The following is a 19,135-nucleotide window of genomic DNA, read 5'->3' as shown; positions in this document are numbered from 1 at the left end:
ATTAGATCGCTTTTTTAATTAAAAGTGCATTTTGCCAAAAAGAAGAGTATTATTGACTTCTTCTATTTTTTGAGATCTTGGAGTACTAATTAATAATGCTGGAGATATTTGCATATCAATATGAACACTTCTGATGGTAGAATCATAATCAATTGCATGCCAATAATGATAGTTACATCTAGTTGTGTTATCTCAGTTGCTTTGTTGTAGCAGTTCTGTTTTAAAGCTGCAGATATCATTAATTGGATATGTACATTCTACAAGGAAGGTTTATATTTGATATATTATTTAGAAGCTTCAGTAACTATTATATAGAAATTATATAGGTAGTCTTCGACTTCCAACAATGCATTTAGTGACCATTCAAAGTCACAACGTCACTGAAAAAAGTGACATGACCATTTTTCACACTTAAATACAATGCGGCATCTTCATGGTCACATGATCAAGATTTGGATGCTTGGCAACTGGTTCATATTTATGATGGTTGCAGTTTCCCCGGATCATGTGAACACCTTTTGCGACCTTCTGACAAGCAAAGTCAATGGGGAAGCCAGATTCACTTAACAACTGGGTTATTAACTTAAGAATGATTCACTTAAAAACTGTGGCAAGGAAAGTCATAAAATGGGGCAAAACTCACTTAACAAATATCTCACTTAGCCACATAAATTTTGGGCTCAATTATGGTCATAGGTCGAGGACTATCTATATGTGAACCAGCATGAATATACTTTAGTTCACAGCATGAATGAAAATGTGGCCTGTCCTAAGTTTACCTTAGTTTCTTCCTGAGAAGCTGAGGATATTTTAAGCATCCCAAGACAAAATTCAGGGGGACTTTTGAAGCAAGCAGAGTAAGGCTAGTGCCTTGCCCTGATCTCCAGCTTTTTCTGCTAGATGTTCCCTAACCCAAGAATTTCAGTGGCTTTCTTTCCCAATCTGCTCTTATGCTGCACTAGACATCAAGGACATTGATGGGTAAAAGCAAAAATAGAAGTCCCTGTGAAGATTGGGGGCCATGAGTGCTGGTATGGGATGTCCGGTCCTGGAAGTAAAAACACAAGTGCATTGCAGTAGCAATGATTATCCAATTAGACTGCTTCTCCTGTTCTTCTGCAATGTATTTTCTCTTATTTTTACTACCTATTGCTGCTATCCTTGGCCTTTTCTTACTCCCCATTGTGTGTCTGTCCAGATGCTGTTTGTTCCAGACTCATGTGAATGTGTTTATCTAGACATGGACCACAGAAATTACCTGTTTTATGTACAGAAAACCTTGCACATTTTTTTTTTAAGGGCGGGTGGGGGTGGGGGGGGAAGGAATACGAAGCCTCCAAAAGGCAAATTGCTTCTTTCTCTATCCTTGGAAAGCTCCAACTCTCCCCTCCTGCCATGAATTGCTGTTTTGGGGACAGATTTTATGCCGTTTTTTTGGGGGGGGGGGCATAACATAAATTTACCTTTTCAGAAATTCCCACTTCCATTTCCCCTTGAAATCCGGGGTGGGGTGTGGGGGTGGCCAATTAGCAGAATAAGCAGGAGTTTGGGATTGTTTGGCGGGGAGCTTGAAGGTGGAAATGAACAGCTTACCTTTCTACCACATGCAGCTTTGAGCATTTAGGTATGTAGGAGGTAACCAGTTTAAAGTCTCTAGAAGGAATGAGGTCCCTATGAGATGAGAGGTGCCCTTTCCTTTGAGACATCCTTTGGTCTGGGAGGATCCATCCTTTTGCTGGATTCTGCTGTTATATAAAATCAGGGATGTGGAGTTGGGAGATCATTCTGGATTTAGATAATAAGTTGATGGCTTGATTAACTCTGCAGGCATGTATCCTCAAGATTTCTTCCTATTATGGATAGCGAGAGTAATGTTCATCTGGCAATGTATGGTTTTTCAGTTGTGTGGAATAGAGCACTAATTAGGTACACTTTATTGATTCTTCCAAATTACCATCCAAATTGTGCTATTGTTACTTAGGGACAGTTTCACATTCTGATATTTTTATGCAGATACATATGATGATGATGAATTTCAAGAGGCAATTAGGCGAAGTCTTGAGGAAAAATGAAGATGTCCAAGATGGGCGTACCAAAACATCTACCCAACTTCAAAGAAATTGAAATTTGTTCACCATTTTATAAAAACATTAAAAATGTACTGATTGTTATTTCAGTGTTTCAGTGGCACTGTGAAAAACTAAGCTCTATCATCAAGCACTAGCAGAGTTGAGAACCTGTTGTGAAATGTAACTAATGGGATTTCAGTCATCCCTTCCCATGGCTTAAGCAGTAAACAGGTTTAAAATGTGATAAGGCCAAGTTTACTTTAAAAATACAAGAACGTGGCAATTCTGCTGAGTCACAAGATCCATTAACTGTTTTTTTCCTACTGTCTGACCTGAAAACTCAATGTTATGATTTATGTTGCTTGTTTTTTTAAACTGTTCTTTTCTGGACTTTAATGTTTTACTTCTACTGTTCTGTTGACTTTATTTTATAGTGTAAGAATTGCAGTAGATACAGGTATTAATCCAGAATGTCTAGAGTGCCTTTTCTTTCTTCATCAGTTTCTGAGGTGAAGTTTAGACACTATCCTGAAGATTACAGTCCATAGGCAAACTTGCAAGGGATCTGTTGAAATTCACTTAAATTTGAGGTCCAAGAACTAGTTATTGTTAGCTATCTCCTCATTCTTATGTATATGTTTAAAGTGAATGAATATAATGCCAAATAGACTTTTGAGTGTTTGTATATTTTGTTTCCTGTTATTAATACTGCATCAAAGTATTTTCCTGTTTGTTTTTGACATTTAAATGTAACTTCAGAAAGCTGAAGCCTTTCTTTGATTTTGTTTTTAACTTATTTGCTTTTCTCAGAGCATATATAGTTCAGCATAATTAAAATATCATCTGTTGTTTTGTTGCTTCTCATATCAGTCAAGTACTATTTGAAAGCTTTCATTTTCATTTTTTATAGGTTCATAAATTGCATTTGGTTTAGTTTGTCTAAATAAAAGTGTTTACAGATAAATAGAATACAGAAAGATTGTGCTAATGTGATCGTACTGCAGGCTTACTTAAAAATTGTTTTGGAATGAAACAATTGGACTTACTTTGTGTAACAGCAAAATAACCTCTCTGAAGTGGGCATATATTAACTAGATTAATATATTAAGACTTGGTGGCTTGGAGGACAGATTGTAATGGTTTGCTCTAATAAGAACATTATGTACATGCTGTTCTCCTAACCCTTCTATGTCCTTTGTTGAAACTTGTGCCTCTACTGATTCTAGTTGGTAATCATTTAATATTTTACCAGGAGCCTAAGAACTTCTCGTGGTAATTACTTGCCTTCCTCCATTCTCCCTACTATTAAGAGGAGAGGAAAGGGGAAGCCTTTGCTGCAGACACCTGGCCAGTGGCATGAAGTCAGTAATAGTAATGCATGGTTACCATACAATGGTTACTTAAGGAAATAATACAAGAGAGTTAATGCTATCTCTTATAAAAACCTCATATATGATTAAAATGTTTGTCATTTATAAATAATCTCAAACACTCAAATGAGTGTTTTCTAGACAGTACTACATTTCATTGGAGTCAAGTATTTCAGCTGCAGAATTGCTGCCTTATTGTATATCAAGTTCTCTAACTCAGTGTTATAAGAAACACTGTGTGTTTTCTTTCTCATATGCAAACGCACAAGCAGTTTTCTGGACAAAGCCATAAGATTTCAAACTCATGTTTGCTATACTCATGTAATGTAGCACTTTCTGTAAATAGTGTATATGCCTTTTTTGTTCTATTTTTCCAGTAATTCTTTTTCAAGTCGTTCTTTCCAAATTCTTTCTTCAGCTTGCTATGTTTGTGTCAACAACTGTACACATATTACATACTCTTATCTGTTCATCTTTTTGCTGTAACAATATCCAGATGGTTTTGTTTTTAGCCACAAGAATATCATTGCAAAGAATGTCTTAGAAATCTTGTTAAAACTGTTAAGAATAAATCCTGTTAAGATGACATTGTCCCAAGTATATACTATTAACCTCTGAAAATAAAACCACATTTACAATAGCTCAGGCATTTGCCAATGTGATTAATACAAATGCTACATTTAAAAAATTTATCCCAATATACTAATTTTCTGTCTCTGAAATACTTGATTCTTGGGAGAAACTGAAGGTGCAAATTATTTCATGAAATCCTAAAATACTATCTCTCAAGAAAACCTCTATATTTTTATATTATTTTAAGCAAACATTGATTGGTTATCTGGCCCTCATGCGAGGACGAAGTGAATATTACAGAGGAACTATAAATGGGTGGATTTCAATCAGGAAGGGATATTGCTACTATCCAACAAAGATGGTCCAGGAAAAGGAGGACCTTTAAGTCCCCAAAAGTGCAGGATCTGCTCTTTTTCCATGGGTGCCGTGGATTATTATCTCAAGATGTTATAAATGCTGTAAAATAAAAAGTGGAATAAAAAAGTAGGTCTGATACTGATTGGTATTCTGAAGGTTGTTACTACTGTGGAACTGGGCTCAAAGGTTCATCTGATGAAGGTTACTTCATCTCAAATATTTCTGGGCTAGGATTTGAGAAGTAGAACTTGCAGCTCTCCAGCTGTTGGATTCTAGGTCCATTATCCCCAGCCAGGAATTCTGAAATTTGGAAGCACCATCATTTTGAACTCCACAGTGTCTTCATTCCTGATGTGTTACGTATGACCTCTGGGTATCTTTTGAAACTGATATATATCTCCTATAAGTATTTAATCAGAAATAAGTCACTGAGTGAAAAGGATTATACCCCCGGGTAATGCAAACTTTAGACAAATGTTAAGAGTTTTTTAAAAATTATTCCTTTTAGTAAGAAAAAAAGAACAAAGCAAAAATAGTGATATTGACATATAAAAAAGGAATAAAACCACAAAGAGTAATTTAACAAAAAAGTGAAAAATATATGACAAAAAGCCAGCATGTCATGACAAAATAATTACAATCCTATGCATTACTTTTTATTGCTTTTAAAATAAAAGAAAAAAGTACAAAACACAAAAAATACATTAAAAAACTTTAAAAACAGGTTTAAAAGTATTTCATTACAGTAAACAGTTACCATTCTATATGTAGCTACAAATTACAATTCTATAGGTCTACAAATTATAATTTTATATAAATATTGTAAGTTAAAAAATGTTAATTTTATTTATACACAGCTGGCAAGGTATCAGGTGGCAAGTGCAATTAGGTCTTCAATCCATTGAGTGAAAGGGCCATTGTTTCCAATGCAGCTGCATCAGACTTTTGGCATGGTGGACCCATATACATGAAGTTTTTAAGAAGAGATTGGACAACCATTTTGTCTAAAATGGTATAGAGTCGTGATGGCGAATCTATGGCATGCGTGCCACAGGTGGCATGTGGAGCCATTTCTGCAGGCACGCGAGCCGTCGCCCTATGTCAGCTCCACCGCACATGCGCGCATGCCTCCCACCGGCCAGCTGATTTTTGGGTCTCTGCAGTGCATGCAGGAGATGTGCGCACAAACCCATGCTGTCCCTCCCCTCCCAGGAGTCTCCATATGGCCCGTTTTGGATGTCAGGTAAAGTACAGGACTCGTGCGGAGGCTCTGGGAGGGCGAAAAATGGGCCTACCGGAAGTCCAGAAACAGGCCATTTCCGGCCTCTGGAGGGCTGGGGGGTCGTTTCCGCCCTCCTGGAGGCTCCAGGAAAGCCTCATGAGCCTGGGGAAGGCGAAAACGGCCTATCGGAAGTCTGGAAACAGGCAATTTCTGGCCTCCAGAGGCTTCAGGGAGGCCTGCTAGGCCCAAAACGGGGGTGGGGGTGGGGGGTGTCACACATTTATGATAACCAGCATCATAAAAACTAATAGATTTTTTTAGTTTTAAAGGATTTAGCAAGTAGTTCTAGTATCAAAGATTCTCAAGCTAAAAATGTGTTAGTCTAAGAAAAAGATAAGATTTGAATACAGTTGAACGGTTAATGGCATACATGAATAGCATTAATCATTGGAAGGAAAAAGAGGGATAAATAAGAATCAGTCTTTGAGAGTTTATAGTATGTCCTGACACAAGCACATAGTGGTGGTTCTGCTTTTTCCAATTAAGGTTACATTTTTAAAACCATGAGCTTGAGATACATTTTCTTTAAAATTAAGGCATCCAGCAGCTGCTATAAAACTTTCAGAAGTTTTCTATATATAATTTTTCATTCCTCAATTTTGAAAAATATGCAATTAGATATGTTGTTCTGTAATTCTGGTGCTAAATTGTATACATTCTCACAAGTTTGTAAAAATACATAAACTGGGGAATTACTGATTAAAAATTAGTGTTAACTACATGTGTGAAGACAGCATATGTTTATATCAACATATTTATGCTTTTATATACATTATATAACACTTTCAAGTCAGGAACATGGCATTTCAGTGTGATAGACTTTGCTCCAAAAGGAAGTGGAATTAAGAAAATGCAGTTTAATTAGATTGCGTATAATAAGTATGATTAATAATCACATTTAAGCATTTTCATCTGTTACAGTAAAAAATGCAATTCAAATTATATACTCCTAGATTAAAGGATAAACATTTTTTAAAATAAAAGCCAGTTTACTCTAGTGGTTAAGGCACCAGGTTAGAAAGTGGAAGACTATGAGTTCTAGTCCCACTTCGGGCATAAAATCAGCTGGGTGACCTTGGGCCAATCACTCTCAGCCCAACTCCCCTCACAGGGCTGTTGGGTGGAAAATAGGAGGAGGAAGATGTACTGGATGTGTTCACCATCTTGAGTTTTTGTAAAAATAACACTAAAAGAGATACAAATTACCTAAATAAAAGGCCATAGTTATAGAATGCAGATCATTTCAATCCATAACACAAGAACAGGAATCTAATCAGCTAAAGACCAATTTGCAATCTCAGAAATCTCAATATTCCATGCTTTCTTCTACATGAATAAAAACAGCTGTTGGGGGGAGGACACATAATTGCTCCCTTCCTTTGCTGCTAACCCAGAGGGGTTTTTTTCTGTGCAAGATGATAAGAGCAAAGAGCTGAACTAATGGTGGAATTGAGGAAGTGATTTCCATGCATTGTATGGACCAGATGCCCCCATAAACAGGTTTCCCACTTATGTTGTAACAGAATCCTAACTTGTAGTATTGAAACTTGGGAACTCCAGTTTGGCATGGATCTGATAAGAACTTGATCCCTGAATTTGAGACATTTTTACTTTTCCAAAGGATTTTTTTTTGCTTACCAAAATGCAAATTCCCAGTTCAATCAGCGCAAAGGAAGGGCTAAAATTGAGTCTCTCAATTTCTAATTCAGCTCCTTAAACCATTATCCTGACAAGCCCAATATTTCAACCAACAAATGCTCTGTCTTGCACATTGGCAAAAAAAATCAAAACATAAAATACGAATTAGATGGACATGACCTTGTAGATGACCCTCACTCTGTCAAGGATCTTGGAGTACTTATTTCTAAAGATCTAAGTGCCCGAGCCCACTGTAACAACATTGCCAAAAAGGCATTAAGAGTTGTTAACCTAATTTTGCGTAGCTTCTTCTCTGGTAATGTTGTACTACTAACTAGAGCATACAAAACATTTGCTAGACCAATTCTGGAATACAGCTCATCTGTCTGGAACCCGCACTGCATAATGGACATAAATACAATCGAGAGAGTCCAGAGATATTTTATGGGAAGAGTCCTCCATTTCTCTAACCGCAATAAAATACCTTATGCCACCAGACTCCAAATTTTGGGTTTAGACAACTTTTTTTTTTAATTTGATTTATATGCCGCCCTTCTCCAGAGACTCAGGCGGCTTACAATGCGTTAAGCAATAGCCTTCATACTTTTGTATATTTTATATACAGTCAGCTTATTGCCCCCACAATCTGGGTCCTCATTTTACCTACCTTAGAAAGGATGGAAGGCTGAGTCAACCTTGAGCCTGGTGAGATTTGAACTTGCAGTAATTGCAGGCAGCTGATGTTAATAACAGTGCTTTAGTCTGCTGCACTACCAGGGCTCTAGAACTACGCGACTATGCTTTATGTACTAAGCATAGTACATAAAATTATGTGCCACAATGTCCTTCCTGTCAATGACTACTTCAGCTTCAACCACAACAATACACGAGCAAATAAGAGATACAAACGCAAGGTAAACCATTCCAAACTCGATTGCAGAAAATATGACTTCAGTAACAGAGTGGTCAATGCCTGGAATGCACTACCTGACTCTAGTTTCTTCCCCAAACCCCCAAAACTTTAACCTTAAGCTATCTATTGTTGACCTCACCCCATTCCTAAGAGGTCAGTAAGTGGCATGCATAAGTGCACCAGCGTGCCTACCATCCCTGTCCTAATATTCCTTTTTACTTACTCTTTTCGTGTATTCAAATTATGTTTATACTTTTACCTATTATCTTATATATGCTTAACAAATAAACTTATGGTTATGATTTCCCTTGGTCATACCGGTATAACACTATTATCTTTTCCCATAATCAATACTGCCTAAAGTAATCATCAATTGTAATCATCAACATTTCCCAGAAATGCTTCAGGTTACTCATTATCCTGAAGATAAGGTCCTGTTCTTCATGTAATTAGAGATTCCAAATCCCAAATGTTGGGAGGTGGGATCATGTTGCCTCCCTTCTGGTCAATTGCCAAGCTTTAGTTCAGACAATTCTCTCAATTATTGTACTCACCACCTCCCTTTGTACTACAACCACGACAAGGAAAACTGGGATGGTGATTGCTCAGCAAGGCATCCATGTGGGTGGCTCTCTTAACAACCACAACGATGAATTCCAGAATTCCAGGCTCAGTTGTGGTCCTAAGTCAAAAACTAGTTGTCCTTTGTCTTTTTTGGTTTTTTAACTTCCTATTTTCTTTTAGTTCGCATTAGATTTTACTATTACAAAATTTTAATAAAATTACACATATTTTAAAACTTCAATTTCTGCAAATCCCTTTTGTCTTACAGCATCTGCAGTGATTTGAATTTAGGAGTCCTGTGGATTTTTTTTTACTGCAGTTATGATAAGTCTAGTGGAGTGTCTTGAGTGTCTGCCAATGTTAACTCACAAAGGCTTTCTTTTGTTACTTACCTGCACTGCAGTAGTTTCTCAGCTTTTTCCTAACTCTCAGCATGCTAGTGTTATCTGGAGATAGAAGAAAGACAATAACTTTAAATGATTTTATTGGAAAAGAGCTCACATATTACACCAAGAATGCATATAAAATGATTTTACTCAGAAAGAGCAAACATATTACACCAAGAACACATAAAACAATATGTGCCATAAGAGCAAAGAAAAGCACAAGAAAAAGTGAACCTATTTTGAAGCCACAACGGATATTGTATGATCAAAAGATCAAGCTATGAGTGAACTGAATTTAAACTATGTAGCAACTCCCCCAACGTGTCTTTAATTCAACCAGAATTTAATCCCATTTTCTGTTTATACGACTCATCAAATCACATATTAGCCACATATGAAGTTACAAAATGGTATTTAAGTTTAAATACTTAAATTGTGTCATAACGCAGCCAATGTCCCACTTTTTGTAGAGAGCCGAGAAGATTAAACTGCTAAAAAATGCACAGTATCATTTGCGGGGAGGACTTCAGAGGAGCCCCCTTTCCACTCAGCTCTCCTCCCCCCTGGAAATGCAGAGGTAACCATAGCTGGGACCGTGCAAGAATATATAAAAATGAGATCCAGACAAGCTGTGAGGATAGAAGAAATATTTATTCCTAAAAGCAAAACAGTTTGCTTTTAGGGGAAGGCTGCAAAGAAATGGGGTACAACACAGTGGTGAAATTCAAATTTTTTTATACTACCGGTTCATATGCGCTGTCTCCGACGTATTCTTGGCATCACCTGGCAGGACAAAGTTCCAAACAGCGCAATCTTGGAACGTGCTAGAATTTCTAGCATGTATACACTATTGAAACAGTGACGTTTACGCTGGCATGTTGTGAGAATGGCTGATGGTCAGATTCCGAAAGATCTCCTGTATGGAGAATTAGCGCAGGGAAAGTGCTTCAGAAGGAGACCACAGCTGTGATATAAGGATATCTGCAAGAGGGACCTAAAGACCCTGGGAATGAACATTAACAACTGGGACCTCCGATCGTTCGGCTTGGAGGCTAAAGATGCAGTATGGCCTTCTCCAATTCAAAGAGACACTTGTTTGGCAGGCTGAGGCAAAGAGGCCGTTCCGGAACCAGCGAAATCTGGGGGCTGGGCAGGGGACAGAATGTATCTGCCCTCAGTGTGGAAGGGATTGCCACTCTAGAATTGGCCTTTTTAGTCACACTAGATGCTGTTTTAGGACCTCTTCCCAGAGCATGTTACCATAGTCTCTTGAGACTGAAGGATGCCAATGTAATGTGGGCGTGGCTTGGTGGGTGTTGTGTAGCTTGGTGGGCGTGGCAGGGGAAGGATACTGCAAAATCCCCATTCCCTCCCCACTCCTGGGGGAAGGATATTGCAAAATCTCCATTCCCACCCCACTCTGGGCCCAGCCAGAGGTGGTATTTGCCGGTTCTCCGAACTGCTCAAAATTTCCGCTACTGATTCTCCAGAACCTGTCAGACCCTGCTCGATTTCACCCCTGGCACAACAGCAGATTTTTATAAGAGGGAGCCTGTCCGGGGTGAAGTGCGTATATGCCGATTCTAGGGGGGAACTTATTTGAGGAAGATTATTAATTTTAGTTGATTAAGTTTCAGCTTGACTGTCAATTATCTAGTGGAGACACCGATTCTCAGAACTATCACATCTATCAGATTCTATTAATGTTTTAAGGGAAGATGGAAAGAGTATTGGATATAGAACTTTAAATGTGGAAATTTTAAATTTTTAAATTTTAAATTCGTCTTATTTATAGGGGCATGGGTAAGGCGTTTTAAATTGGGGAGCCATTTTGGATTTAATTCTGTTTTAAACGTATTTTAATGTTTATATTGTATGTTTTTTAATTTTGGCTGTTCACCGCCCCGAGTCCTTCGGGAGAGGGGGCGGTATAAAAATCTAATAAATAAAAAATAAATAAAAATAAACTTCTCATAATGCGGGGTGGGGGGAAGAGGGGCGGGGAAATACCCCTTCCCTGCTTGTTCTTTCGGGTTAACTCTCCCAAGCCCAAACCTTTTTTTCCTGCTTTATGTGGGGCGCCAAGGGGGCAGGAGGGTTACACGAGGGAGCCACCATCATGCCCCTTCCTTGTCCTGTGGAGGAAAAATGGTGGGCTGGTGGGAACAAGCGCGTCCGTAAGAATCCCACGCGGCTCCTGTTTCGAGTTGGCTGGAAATAACCAAAACTGCAACGCGATACAAAACCCCGGCAAGCCCAACATCTCTCCCCGCCCCCCCAACCCCGCGTTTAAGCCTTCAGCTCCAGGTCAGCCGGGGTCGCGCGTGAAATAGACCGGGGCGTTCGTGCTTTGGCTGGAACGATGCGCCCAGGGACAAGAAGAGCCCAGGAACACGCAAGCGGCGCGGGAAAAGCCCTTGCCCGTTTCACGTAAGCCGGAGGACGAGGCGGACGTTCAGTCATTTGTGCTCCGGACCCTCTTTGACCGTCACCTGCTCTTGCAAGTGCGCGAGGGGAGGGGCGACTCCGGGTCGGGAGCGGCTCTTCGGCGTCCAGCTTGGGGCGCCCGCTCTCGTCACTGCAGCTGCTGACCGGGCAAGCGCCGTGCAGCGGGCAGACGCGCCAGGCGACGACGGCTGCACGGCTTGCTATGGCCCAGGCCAAGGTCGGCAACGCCAAAAACACCGGAGGAGGAGGAGGCGGAGGCGAGGCAACCCAGCAAGCAGGCGCGGGTCAGCAGTCCCGAGGTCGCTTCTTCCGCTCCACCTCCATGGCGGACCGCTCCAGCCGCTTGCTTGAGTGTCTGGACCAGCTGGAGCGGAGGTAAGGCTGGACGGGCCGGCCGAGGGGCAGCGCCCTCGGCTCATCGCAAGAGCGTCTGTGTGAGAAAACCGCAGCGTTCGTCTCTCACCTCCCCTTCCTCGCCCTCCCTCCCTCCTTCCTCGGGGCGATTTGCTGTGGCGGTTTTGCAAACTGCTTCCTCGCGGGGGGAAAAAAAAACCCTTTAAAAAGCCTTTAAAAATGCGCCTCTATTAATTGGATTGCTTCGATGCTCCGCATCTCCGTCTGGGCTCTGGACCATTTTGGAGAGGATTTTTTTTCCCGTTTGATAAATGGAGGAGGAGGAGGAGAAGCCCCGACGTGCCTTTTCTTGCTTTTAGTTGTACTTGTCAGGCCTGGGTTCAGGATGACGCGAGGTTTTTGAGCTCGGGGAAAATGTTAATGGTCCTAAATATAGTATTAATCTTCCGGGTGCTTTTGAAATGGGACGAGTGGTGATGGTTTCTCAGCCTCTTTGGACTTTAGCCATGTAGAAATCCTTCCTCCTTTGGAAGGCTGTAGCCTTTCCAAATAGGGAGGTGGGACGAATTGCCTCAAGAGAATTGCTTTTCTATCATTTATATACATTATTCTGAATGGATGAGGAGAGTTTTGGATCTGTTCAGTTGAAGAAGAAGGAAAAAAAAACAAAGTTCTCCTGCTTAAGAGCTGGTAGAACATATGGGAGTTGAGATTAGAAATGGCAGGTTTAATCCTACGCCCTCCCTCCTGCAGACGGAATTAACATTAGATAAGAATTTCTATTTACTACTTCCAAATGTTTCTGTGTGTTCTTATGTTTTTATGCATATTCGGGTCTCTGAATTAGATCAGAACATAAAACATTTCATATACTGGCTTCCCAGTGTAGCTTTCAGGGATCTGTAGTCACTGATGCTCATTCTGGTGCATTCCACTGTAGGTGTATGGATTAGCAAACTAGCATGCCAGTTTCCTATAATGTTGGGAGACAAGGTTGGAGCACAGTACTTTCTATTGTAAACTAATCTCAGGTAGGGGAGATCCAGATCCCATCAAAAATAAAGCCAATCCAACAGTGATTGGCTGAGTTTGCATATTTATAACATTGGGCTACAAACCATGGTTCACTAATCAGTAAGGCTAGTTGTACACAACATCTAAAACCAAACCACATTACAAACCACATTACATAGCATGATATTGCCCCAAATTTTTAATTTCAGGCTCTTTTTCATAATTTCAACAGACTCGTTACTTAAATGACTAAATTCCCATTGTTTAGCATTTAATTACTTCTTTACACTTGCCATAGATATTTGCTTAGTGTTAAAACAAGATAGATATTCTGAAAAATTCACTCTTTGCCAAAAGACATATGTAAAGGAATCAAATAACTATAATTTGGAACACTACCTTTCCTGAATATGATAGTTGAGGCACAGATAAGAAGTTTTAGACATATTGCATTTCTTAATCTAACAAAAGCATTTCAGATTTTTTTTAAAAAAAAATTTTATTAAACAGTTTTTAAAAGTTTTTAACAGTTTTCCTCTTTGAACATTTCTGCATCAGTATACATCCACTATATATCCATTTCCCCCCTTACCTCTATATATCTATACATGTGGTTCCATTATCTTTTATACATATTAACATATTAATATACTAATTTATAAACATATATGTTTTGTCATATTTTCAGATTTCAGATTTTTTAATGAACACCACAAAGATGTTTTGGTGTGCTTGTGATGGTATGAATTAATTTTCACAGGAAAATTAATTTATTACTGCAATTCACACACTTTTCGGGGGGGGGAAAGTGAATAAAAATTGTTTAAATAATTTCATCAAAAGTTTCATACTAATTTTTAACAACTGAAACTTGAATATAAGGTGCTCATTTAGTGTTAAATATTCTGTATTTTACATTTTTTTCCCTATATTTTCTGCATTAATTATGTACTGGTAGTACATCATGTACTTTGTGGCTTAATTAAATTACATTTAAAGAAGTTATTGATTCATTTTTTATTTTAGTTGAATAGTACATGACTACTCAGAAGTGAGATCCGCTAACTACATAGCTGGAGTCACAATTATGGACTGATATATCCTGTATATCATGCTAAGCCTTCATACCTCAATATATGCAAACCAGAACAATGGGGTTTACTTTTAGGCTATAATGCTATACATAGCTAAGATTATCCAGAAGGCTATTATTTGCAGAATTAAATAATACATTTTCTAAATGAATATATCACATTTTTTATGGTTAGGTTCTCAAATTCTAAAAAAAAAAAAATTCTCTCCTAGCATTGCTGTGTTACGAATTTTATATATATATGCATCACTCTATAATTTCTGCCTCTCTAGTAAAACATATTTTAAACTATGTCAAATGAATTGAAAATCTTCTGTCATGTTTATTTTGGAATGGCAATTTCACACAAGTAAATTATTGACTATTGAACAAGTGTTTAATGTGCCCTACCATAGCTACAGTGATAATACATCACCTTAATTTTTCTGCATTTGTTCAAGAATGAAGAAAAAATTTTGTTCAGGAAAGTGGTCCAGCTTTGTGAGTGAAGTATAACAGGTGCTATGATAGAAGAGACCTATATATAGTTACAAACGAGGAAGGATTCGGAAGGCCCAGCTGTCATTCCAGAAAGCATATGAGATTTGGCCACCTTTTTTGTTGGCAAGATTGTATTTACTTTTTAGGTTTAGTGAGATTTAATTTTAATTTTACTGAGATTTACTCTGCTAGATCTGTGTAGAACTTCAGCTCAGTGGACTACAAAGTAGAGTTTAGGAATTCTATCGGTTCTTCCCCATCCTAGGGCTTGAATCACACAATCCATATGTCTTAGCATTCAAATTGAGGTTTGCATTTTGTATGATTAGGATAACCTGGCTGTAACAATTCTGCAAATTGACAGAAATCATTAGTCAGGTGAGATAATAAATTGATGGCAAGGCTATAGGATTCTGATTGCAGATATATTCCAGAATGTCAAAGAAAACTAGTTTTATCTCTGACATGGCAATTTTCTGCATACAGACACTTCTGTATGAAAGATCATCCAATATTGTGAGTCTGCCTGCTATCTAGTTATGTACATTCTGTACACACAGCTGGGTATTAAAGAAGCTCAGCATCTTTTTCATACACTCAGTTATTTGAACATGTAACTGCTATTTCTAGAATATCTAATTTTAGCATGCTTGGTGGACACAAAGTTGGAAAAAGCTGCTTTCTTTAAAAAACAAAATGAAATTATTTATAGGTTGTTTCAGATATAAAACTCCAACAATGTAAAGTGACACTCTTCCTTCACTGTAATAGGACCAGAATCTGTTATTTACTTGAGTTTATATGCCACTCAGCTCAACAAAGCTCAATGCTATTTATCAAAGGAAATCCATCCATCTATCTATATCTCTATCTATTCATCCATCTACCCATCCACTCACTTATTTAAACAATTTACAAGCTGAACAATAGCAAAGCAGCAGAACTTGAATGAATAGTCACAAATCCCAAATCTGTAAATGGAAGGTCAAGTTTATCACCAAATTCAAGACAATAAGATAGCCTAATTTCAAGAGGAATGCTAAAGGGAGGGGGGAAACAGCGACCAAGAAGGTTCATCCCAATAATTGTGGATGGCCTTTCATAAGAGAAGGGACTCATATGCAGCCCAACCTGCATATGGGAGAGCCGAGGTGGCGCAGTAGTTAGAGTGCTGTACTGCAGCTACTTCAGCTGACTGCTAGATCAGCAGATCATATCTCACCAGCTCAAGGTTGACTCAGCCTTCCATCCTTCTGAGGTGGGTAAAATGAGGACCCAGATTGTTGGGGGCAATATGCTATTTAGTATACTGTCGATTGTTGTAAGCCGCCCAGAGTCCTCGGAGAGTGGGCGGCATAGAAATATGATTAATAAAATAAATAAATAAAATAAACATTCCTTACCTGAAAGGTAACCAGTATAGCTTTTGGAAAACTTCCTAACATTATCTAAATGTCTGCATTCTGGATCAGCTAATTATTCTGGGTAACAGTCATCCAATATTGCTGAGCCAGGTAAAAATTCTTGAGATACATCATTATTTCAAGGGATATGGAACAAGTTTAGACTGCTGTCTATTGATGCTCCTTAGTTTACTGTTTTTCTTTTCCTTGTTAAATCGAGAAGGGCTGATTGCAGAAGGGCATATGTGAAAACTAAACTTTTTAGATTTATTTGAAATGATATGTGAGAAATAGACTTTTCTTGATACTTGTTTTTTTTTCTTTTAATAATGCTGGAATTCCCTGTCCTTTCCTGCCGTTGTGCAAATACAGTTGGGACAAGAGATAAGAAAAAAGATATTTTGCAGTTCTTGCACATAAGACCAAGCCAGAATTTTAATATCCGCCTTCTCATTTTGGCGAATAGGAAATATTGACTTGCTATATAGAAACTCTTCATTGTAGCAAGAATATAGTATGTTAATTTAATTTTATAAATAAGTAATAGATGAAGGCGGGTTGGGAAACATGACATAGGTATAAGGATATTTGTAAACTCTCTTTTAAATTGGTAATTTTTTTCTCTTCCCAGAGTTGAAGCTTTGCGTGATGCAGCAGCTTCAATGGAACAAGAAAAAGAAACTCTTCTGGAAATGATCCATAATATACAGAACAGCCAGGATATGAGGAATATTAGTGAAGGTAATACCCCAAACTGCTTTGTGAATGCGTAGATATATATATATATATGCATATTTGGAGTGTCTGATGAATACACATAAGGGGATTTTTTTAGTGTCTTTATAGTAGATAGACTTATATGGGTAGTCTTCGACTTACGACGATAATGGAGCCCAAAATTTCCATTGTTAAGCAAAACATTTAAGTGAGTTGTGCCCCATTTTATGACCTTTTTTCCTTAGATTTTAAGCAAATAAATGCAATTGCTTAATGAGTCATGTGGTTGTTAACTGAATATGGCTTCCCCCATTGACTTTGCTTGTCGGAAGCCAACTGGGAAGGTTAAAAATGGTGATCACATGATCCCAGGACAGGGCAATTGTCATAAATACATGTCAGTTGCCAAGTGCCCAAATTTTGATCACATCACCATGTAGCTGCTGCAACAGTTGTAAGCGTGAAAATTGGTTATAAGTCACTTTTTCATTGTAACTTCAAATAGTCACTAAATGAATGGTTGTAAGTCGAGGGCTTCTTGTACTAAGTGATAATTTCCTAATATATTACAACTGACTGGATTCAATGACGACAATAAGCTGAAACAAATCAAACCATGCTATTTTAGTGTGCTCTGTTAATCTAGCCAGTGTTTTTTCTATGGTAAGCTGCTAATACTGATCAACTCAAAATCTCTGTTAAGTATTATCAACCCCATTACAATCGTTGTATTCCATCCTTCCATGGATTGTAGCAAAAATATGAGACAGTAATTCTTAATTTACCTTGACTCTTCTGACCTTGCCGGTTAATTGGTGTTATGTAAAACTTTAAAACCAGCATTTTTAATTTCAAAATATAGGTGAAAGAGAAGAACTTAATCTGACTGTCAAGCGCCTTATGGGCCGAACCATCACAGTTGAGGTTTCGGTAGAAACCATACGAAATCCTCAGCAGCAGGAATCCCTGTTGCGGGCTACCAAGATGATTGATGAAATAGTCAATAAGCTCTTGGATGATTTGGAAGACTCAAAGAGCCGGTTAATATCACTTTACGGCGCTTGTACATCTGAGACACCATCAGGACCTGTTGATCAAAAATTTCAGTCTGTTGTAATTGGATGTGCCATAGAAGATCAGAAGAAAATTAAGAGACGGGTAGAGACTTTGCTTAGAAATATAGACAACTCTGAAAAGTCCATCATGCTTCTAGAAAACCAAAGAACAACTTCAAGGGAACCATGCAACAATGGAAAAGATTAAAAGCTTTTGATTCCCATTATGAAAAAGTAAATGTTTTCTTAAAATATACAAAAGCAAAGAAATGCTGCCATTTTAAAATATATCATGCATGGTCTTGTTAATACAGATTACATGCCCAGAAACTGAAGGGAGTTTATATACCTCTTGTACAAATCCTGAGGCATTCAGAAACAGATGGAAGAAGATAGTTCTGGGAAAAAAAACCCTTACATTCCTCTGAGGGGAAAATATGTCTGTTTCCATTAAAAAAAAAAAAACCCACAAACCAACGAACTCTAAAGCGTCTGCATAAAGCACATCCTGTGGCAACTACAAATGTTAGGCACTGTAGAAGCACATAAACACATGAAGGTTCTGTACTTTTTATCTTATGCTTTTGTTCCTTTCAACAGGCTGGCTAGCCTTCCATGCCTTCCTGTTCACAGAATACATCTTTAAAGGGCTTGGTACAGTGAAATAAGTAACTAATGCCTTATTTGAGAGAATGTAGGCATTTCATATCCAAAGGATAACTCTTTTCGTAAATGGTATCCCATTCATTCCTTTTAGTACCATATTGATTTTAGGCCTTAGTATCCAGTTAATCCCTAGAGATAATTTAGCAATATCTGTTTTGTTCTTGGAACAATTAATCTATCATAGACAATTCAATTAGATTGTATTCCGCTTTAGTGAATAAATCTGTTTAAGAAAGATGATAAGGTGGAAAAAATGCTATAGTAAATGCAAACAAAATTTATATGTACTTCCTTGTTGCTGAATATTAAGAAATAAAATAAATCATGCTCCATGCATTAAATTTTAGTATATTTTGAGTATGCAACTTACATATACATCGATCTCTAAATCCTGTTCAATATGAGAATGCCTTAGCTATGTTTAAAGTGTGCTCCTATTACCTTATCTGCTCAAAAACATAGTTTATTTAACATTTCATACAAATGTCTATATCTATTACATTTCCTCTTTCAACTTCTCACAGTATCTCAAATCTTGAAAAAGTTGTACAGGAACAATAAGTGAAAATTGCTCAGATTTTACATCTGTGAAAGATGTTACTTAATAGTTAAAGCTTGGAATATATAATTTCATTCCACATGTGTCATAATGTATAAGCAAGAAAAAGAGCAGTACAGTATTGCCAGAAAAGCATGGTATAGGAAAATGTTCAATCACTCGGCCAAATTGTCCATACAAATCTTAGATATTGT

The 19,135-nt window shown here is 38.0% G+C and overlaps 2 protein-coding genes across 3 annotated transcripts in view; both read left to right on the top strand.

Moving 5' to 3' along the window:
• Positions 1–4,507, top strand: part of ZNF451 (zinc finger protein 451) — a 35,932-nt gene extending 31,425 nt beyond the window's left edge. For both annotated transcript variants that reach the window (XM_070932928.1, XM_070932927.1), the window contains exon 16: positions 2,014–4,507. In XM_070932928.1, the coding sequence (XP_070789029.1) occupies positions 2,014–2,072 (59 nt within the window). In that variant the 3' untranslated portion in view covers positions 2,073–4,507. The remainder of the gene's footprint in view (positions 1–2,013) is intronic.
• Positions 4,508–11,617: 7,110 nt separating this feature from the next.
• Positions 11,618–18,723, top strand: BAG2 (BAG cochaperone 2). Its single transcript, XM_070932926.1, has 3 exons — positions 11,618–11,975; positions 16,576–16,685; positions 17,524–18,723. The coding sequence occupies exons 1-3, from the start codon at positions 11,803–11,805 to the stop codon at positions 17,922–17,924; spliced, it is 684 nt and encodes a 227-aa protein (XP_070789027.1). The 5' UTR covers positions 11,618–11,802; the 3' UTR covers positions 17,925–18,723.
• Positions 18,724–19,135: the final 412 nt, after the last annotated feature.

This window comes from Pituophis catenifer, unplaced genomic scaffold (assembly GCF_029215685.1).
Source record: "Pituophis catenifer annectens isolate HBS135680 unplaced genomic scaffold, rPitCat1.0.hap2 SCAF_1, whole genome shotgun sequence".
NCBI lineage: Eukaryota > Metazoa > Chordata > Lepidosauria > Squamata > Colubridae > Pituophis > Pituophis catenifer.
This window is presented reverse-complemented; position numbering and strand designations above follow the sequence as displayed.